This window comes from Quercus suber, unplaced genomic scaffold (assembly GCF_002906115.3).
Source record: "Quercus suber isolate HL8 unplaced genomic scaffold, Cork oak 2.0 scaffold_949, whole genome shotgun sequence".
NCBI lineage: Eukaryota > Viridiplantae > Streptophyta > Magnoliopsida > Fagales > Fagaceae > Quercus > Quercus suber.
In genome coordinates, this window is record NW_027070369.1 from 127,311 (window position 1) to 133,944 (window position 6,634).

Here is a 6,634-nt window from a genome sequence, read left to right on the forward strand (position 1 = left end):
TACAATTCACAAACACTTACATTTTATTCTTAGAGTTGGAAATACTTGTAATAAGGGTGTGTAAAATTTAAGTCAGAGTGTGCAAATATATTTTTAAGAAAAAAATTATAGTATTAAACTAAAAAAAATATTTTTTATATATAATTTATTATTTTTTTTTTTGGGGAAGTCAGGGGGTTCATTTGAACCATGGGGGGGGGGGGGTGGGGGGTAATGAGAATAAGGACCTGTAGCCTGAGAAGAAAGAAAGAAAGAAAAAAAATTTCATGGGATAAATACAAACTTTATACATGTTGAAGGAGGTAGGAGATATTGAAGGAAATAATGTCAAAAATACAAGTATAGCAGTAAACAAAAAATGCAATTAAAATTCACAGCATAAGAAGACCTCAAACATCAAGCTGTAATCATACTGCTAAATTAGACAACTCACTGAGTGGTGATCACTTTTGCGATGTTTACTTTTGTGCTTATCCTTTGACTTCTTTTCTGAGGCAAAAATTGACATGTCAATATGATAATATTTTTCCATGAAGAACCTCAAAATAGGGTTCAATGAGTAACCATGAATAACATTTAAAACTTGCCACAACATACAGGAGAAATTGATTCATATACTAAAAATTCAGGAATAAACCATTCCAAAAGGTAACTAGAGAGCACTTTTCTTCCCCCACTTATAACTAGGCATAGCATTAATCTTTCATTGTAAATATAAGATTGGTGGAAGAGTCATTCATGCTAGGCAATAATTCATGAAAAAACACACAAAAATTAAAATTTTTATATCAAGATGGTCATCACCCACCAAAAATGGGAACATTGAGCACAGCAAACCAACAAGATATAAACAACGTTCCAATACCTCAGTTACTAACTAAAGTACATAATAGAATCATAGTATTTAATCATTAAAATTATCGTTGGCCTATTAGGTGTCTTTTGAACTAAAGATTTGTATAATTTTAAAAGAGAAGATAATGTCTTAAATCAGCACAATTGAAAAAGGGGGAAATATAGAATCACTACATTTTGATGATTCAGTAAATCATCAATGCATATAGCAATAAATAAGTTATACACCATGAAAATTTTGCTATTTAATAGGGCTATTAGTATCTTCAGAAAAGACAAAATAAGTCAGTTAAAAAGCAAAGAGATGGTGTCATACTTCAATTATAAATAGTAAATCTCTAGTGAATCATGACTTTTCTGAATGCGGAATTAAGACTTCAATATTGAAAAGTATATACTTGATCTTCAACTGAAAACAGGTGTCTTTTGTCTTTCTTCCCCTCATGACTTGATTAACAATTATCATTCTTAACAGTTCTTGAGAGTCATTAATATTTGCTCAGTCTGTATCTTAAACTTTTTTACATGATCTCAACCAGCTTCAGACCAACCATAATAATCTACACCATCTGAAATCTAATGAGACTCTTTATAAAAATAATAAATAAATACAGATTGTTAATAAATAGAATATATCATTTAGATTTTAGGGATTTCAATGAGAGAAAGGAAGTTTAAGAACTCATACATATGGTTATTAGAATATCATTTTGGTTTTATGCTCATGTTGAATAGCTACTGAAGATTTGACTGACGAATATTCCAAGCCATGGAAAACTGGATTGCTCCACATTTTCAAAGAAGTTTCTTTCACAAAAGAAGATTACAAGGCAGAAATTTCCCTGCTGGGACTTGTTGGTAAGAGTTATAATATCATAGTATATTAGCAAAATTTCATCACTTTTAAGAGAAATCACCCATGACTTGCCTTCCTTTCCACAAAACCTAACTTGCTACAAGTTAAAATGTTTATAACAACAACAAGAACAACCAATCCTAGAAGTTTTAGCATCACCTCCATGACATTGAATAAGTCCAACACCAGTTACTCATACAGTTTAAGTAATAACTAAAGACATTTCTTTTAGTTCTGGCACAAAAGGTTGAAACCTAAGTATCAATTATTTTTTGGATAAGTGAAATCTAAGTTTTGTTTAGTTAGCTTTAGCTTTAATAAAGAACCTAATTAGAGTTACACTCATGTTGAAGTGCCAATCAATAAGTACATAGTTGCATACTATCATCCAAATCATGTTACAATCCCGCCATATCTTTCTTTTATTTTCTTTTTTTCATGAATTCTACCAATATTAAAATCTCATGTGAAAATAAATTGGAAAGTTCCAGAACGATTTTGGTAACCATAAGCAAAAGTGCATTTTGAGATAAAATAAACTGAAATAAGTTGGTAACCATAAGCAAAAGTGCATTTTGAGATAAAAATAAACTGAAATAAGTAACACATGAGTTCTACTTCTACATGATGCTAAAGGGTCCAGCACTCAGTTTTCTAGAGCTTGATATATGCTACTTACCCTACCCAAAATGTTGGAACACTAGAAGCCTAGGGCAAATGTGAACATGTCCAGTAGAGCCTTCTAAGCAATTAAAACCAGAATGTACAACACAACCCCAGCAAACAATATCCATTCCAGCCAAATCTCTGATAAGGCTGGATCTGGAGTTCTCTCCTGCACATAACTTTTCCATGTCAAATCTAGGTTCACCTTTTCTCTACTTTTTCTTCTTTTGACTTCTCTTTCCACAACTCAAACACAGGACATGGCAGCACTCTAAAACTCTAAGCCTCTACCGCCAATCAACACAGCCTAAACAACTTTTGAAAACCCTAATATCTACACCTATTACAAAAGCAGGACTGCAAAACATTCCAAGGCTAATATATATACATATATATATAACCTAAACTCAACAACATCAAAAAATGGGTATGGCTAAACTTTCTAATTAAGACAAAACCCAGTTCAAATTCCATTTTTCTCATAATCCAATTGTTAGTGCATGTGGGGGAGGGGGAGTTGAACCTTGGTTCTCCTTATAAAGAAGACAAGGCAATGCCATTGAGCTACAAGGCTTTTGGAATACTGAATAAATAAACAAATTTAGTCATGCTCAATGTTTGCAAAAATACGATAGTAAATAATCTGAGATTTCTGCAATGAAATTCAAAACCTGTATTAGGATGACACTTCTAAGCACATATGAAAGCAGCCATTACAAAGTTAAAATTGATAACTAAACAAATATATATAGACACACACACACACACACACAAAGGTATACAATTTTCTTAAATTCAACCTGAACTATGGTATATATAATAAATTGACACTTAAAAAATCCAATGTAAACACCCTTAAAAAGAATCAAATTTTGTCATGCTCAATGTTATTAAACACCAAAAATAATCAATTTGATATTAAGTTCAAACCTTTGTCAGAATGGCGTTTAGAGTGCTTATGGGATTCCTTCTCCTTCTTCTTCTCTTTCCTATCACTCTTTCTGCTCTTCCTCTCCTCATCTTCTTCTCTTCTCTGCCTCTTTCCTTTTCCCTCATCTGTACTTTCCACAAGCAAAAATGGTAATTACAACAAAAACCCAACAACCAAAAAGCAAAATTTCAAACAAAAACCAACCCAATACTTCTGATTGGTTGCTCAGAAAGTGTAGGAGAAAAAAACCCAGAAATAGAATTGGGTGAGAAATATTTTATTATATGTACCTTCTGAGCCTGAAGAATATGAACTTCTTTTCTTGCTGCTCTTCTCCTTGGACTTCCTATCGCTTCCCATTGTGAAAGTTTGCGCTTTTCACAAAGAGAGATTTTCGTACTTTGGCGATCTAAACGGGTTGGAAATTTGGTTATGGAGCTCGACCTCTGACAAAGGTATGTGAAACCGAATGCACTACCCGGGTCGGGTCAAACGTCCGAATTCGATGAATAATTGACAAACGTCAGGTATAACCAATTCGATTTTTTTTTTGGATAATATAAACAAAAAATACAAGAGAGGGAATGTGAAGATAAGACTTACAACACTAGCACTTATAAAATGGCATTTTTGGTGATTAATCTAATTTGCAAAGATGTTAAGTTATTGGACCAAAATTGAAACATATTAGTTATATAGACATATTTGAAAATTGAGTTTCTTAAGGATAACTTGAGTCTCAAATACTCAAGTTTCATGTTAAAAATCTAAGATGATATTCTTTTTTAATTATTAAGTGGAACTCAAGTTTCAAATACTTGAATTCTTCATAATAGAAATCAAGTTCCTAATACTTGAGTTCTAAATGTGGTTACAAAGTAGCCTTTTTGATAGTTATCCAAACCTATATGACATGCCCTTGTAGTATAGATGACCCCTTTTCCCTTGTGGTGTGATGGAGTAAAACAATCTGTGGTCTGACCATATGTGCACCTCTTCCTTGATAGAAAATATTAGTCACTTAATTTTTAAAGCACTAGGGACATGTTATAAATTATTTCTCCTTGGAAAAAATGTGCTTTATGCTGCTATGATGCCAATATTGCATGGTAATAATTGCAATCGAGATCCTGTATAATATCTGTGAGGGGGTTTCATGGATTGAATCGTAGGATTATATCAAAAATAGTAAGATTCTACTTTTCGAAATTGATAAGCCAAAAACGTATTGACTATTTGTGATTAAATTAATTAATTAATTAGCCAAGTTATTAATTAATCAGTTTAACATGCAAACGCGTGGTAGCACAAACAAATCATCAATAAACTAATTATGCAGTGGAAAATAAATAATACGGTGATTTGTTTACAAATGGGAAAAACCTGATGGCAAAAATTCCACCGGATGATTTTCAAGTTACCACTCCGAAACTCCACTATTATTACAATAAGCGGTTACAAATAAAGGAATCCCAAATACCTTACCAACCTACAATTGAACCCTTACCCCAATATCCAATTGGACTTGTTCTGTAGTGACAATTTCCCCTTTTGATGCACGGCTCTTAAGTACGTGACTAACCAATGCACATATCCTAGTACGTTACTTCAATCACAAACTAGAGAAAGTTTGTTGGCTGCAAAGTTCTTCAGTTCATCCCAATGATGACGATTAAGAAGATGCTTGGTCATAAAACCCTTTGGTGCAAATACACAGCAACTTCTTCAATAGTGATGAACTATGTCAAAACTTTGTCTCCAGTCACAATTTGCTTAAACAGAGTTTTTTCAATGCTTGTGCAACTTTTGAACACTTTGACGGCTCTTAAAACAATTCTTTTATATATCTAGGGTTAGGAGAAAAAAAGGCACAAAGACATATACACGGATCTCAAGAAATCAAATTAGAAATTATGATTTTATAAACCTTGACAGATAGAAGCTGTCGAGAATCTGTCAAGATAGTTGTCGAGCCATGGGCAGAACAGCTTCCTTAAATCTTGATAGATGCAGCTGTCGAGCCAACTGTCGAGATTTAATGAATTTGCACTTTCAGCTTGTTTTCTTGAACAGACTTGAAGGCTTCAACACTTGATCTTGAAACATAGTTTCTTGAAGTATTTCAACACATCTTAGATCTACCCAAATACAAATAAAGTACGTTTTGTCAAAGGATTAACCAATTACATAAAAGAATGACATATGTTATTAACAAGTGAACCATATATATCCTAACGATCTCCCCCTTTGAGAATCTGTGATAAAACCACAACTAACAAATAAATATATAAGAGAAGTCATAAATCACTCAACTCATATTCACTTGTTTAATACAATAAAATCTATCCTAACACAAACTCTTGAAAAATTTTGCAAGAAAAGAGTTTATAGCAAGTAGACTTTGACAACCTGTATTTCTAAAATACTTTAAACAAAACTCATCAAGGCATATTTGTGTGAAACAGAAATAATAGATTACATACAAGTATAAAACGCATGTGTATAAAGAGAGAAAAGAAACAACACATGTAAAGTAGGTGAAAAAAACATATATCAACATATAAGGAAGATAAGTACAATGTATGTAAAAGTGATCACAAGACCAAATGTACAAGAACAATGTATCTATAAAAGAAAGAAAAGAAAAGATACATCATATCCTCACTACATCACTCAAGTATCAACACTCTCCATAACAAAATATCCTATACTAACTCTCCCCCTAAGATGGCTACTCTCATATCAAAAATTACTCCCCATTTTTGTCACAAGTGACAAAGGGTATAGTGTCAAGTAGACATCTCATCAGTAATGCTAGCATCTTCATCATCATCATCCGAAGCATCATCGTCATCACCATCATCATTAGCATCAGAATCAGAAGCCACTGGAGGAGGTGATGAATAAGTAGCTTTAGAAGCATAGCCACCCATAGCCGCCTGCCGACGTGCAATACAACCGACAGGAACGCTCACCTGATACAACTCCGTAGAGAGTGTATCAAGGCGAGCATCCATGCACTACAGCTGCGCCATGATGTCTCCAAGAGATACATTGCCCATGGAAGAGGAGGGAGCAAATGTAGATGGAGCAGACCGAGAGGGTGTCGAACGAGATGGAGTTGAACGAGATGGAGTTGAACTAGAGGGAGGAGCTATTGACTCTTATTGCGACCTAAACTGAGTCTCACTATGTTTTATTATAGCGGCGTCTATGGCACACATGACAAAAAAGTGATCAGAAAAGGGAAAAGAAATAGAAAAATGGTGTAGAATCTGCATGATAGCTGAAGGGAAAATGAGCTTATCACTGGTAGCCATATCCCT

General features: G+C 33.5%; 1 protein-coding gene across 1 annotated transcript; it reads right to left on the reverse strand.

Moving 5' to 3' along the window:
- Positions 1-249: 249 nt before the first annotated feature.
- LOC111991561 (style cell-cycle inhibitor 1) lies at positions 250-3,824 on the reverse strand. Its single transcript, XM_065768488.1, has 3 exons — positions 3,599-3,824; positions 3,308-3,433; positions 250-489 (listed from the first exon to the last, which is right to left on the reverse strand). Exons 1-3 carry the CDS (start codon positions 3,666-3,668, stop codon positions 416-418), a joined length of 270 nt encoding a protein of 89 aa, XP_065624560.1. The 5' UTR covers positions 3,669-3,824; the 3' UTR covers positions 250-415.
- Positions 3,825-6,634: the final 2,810 nt, after the last annotated feature.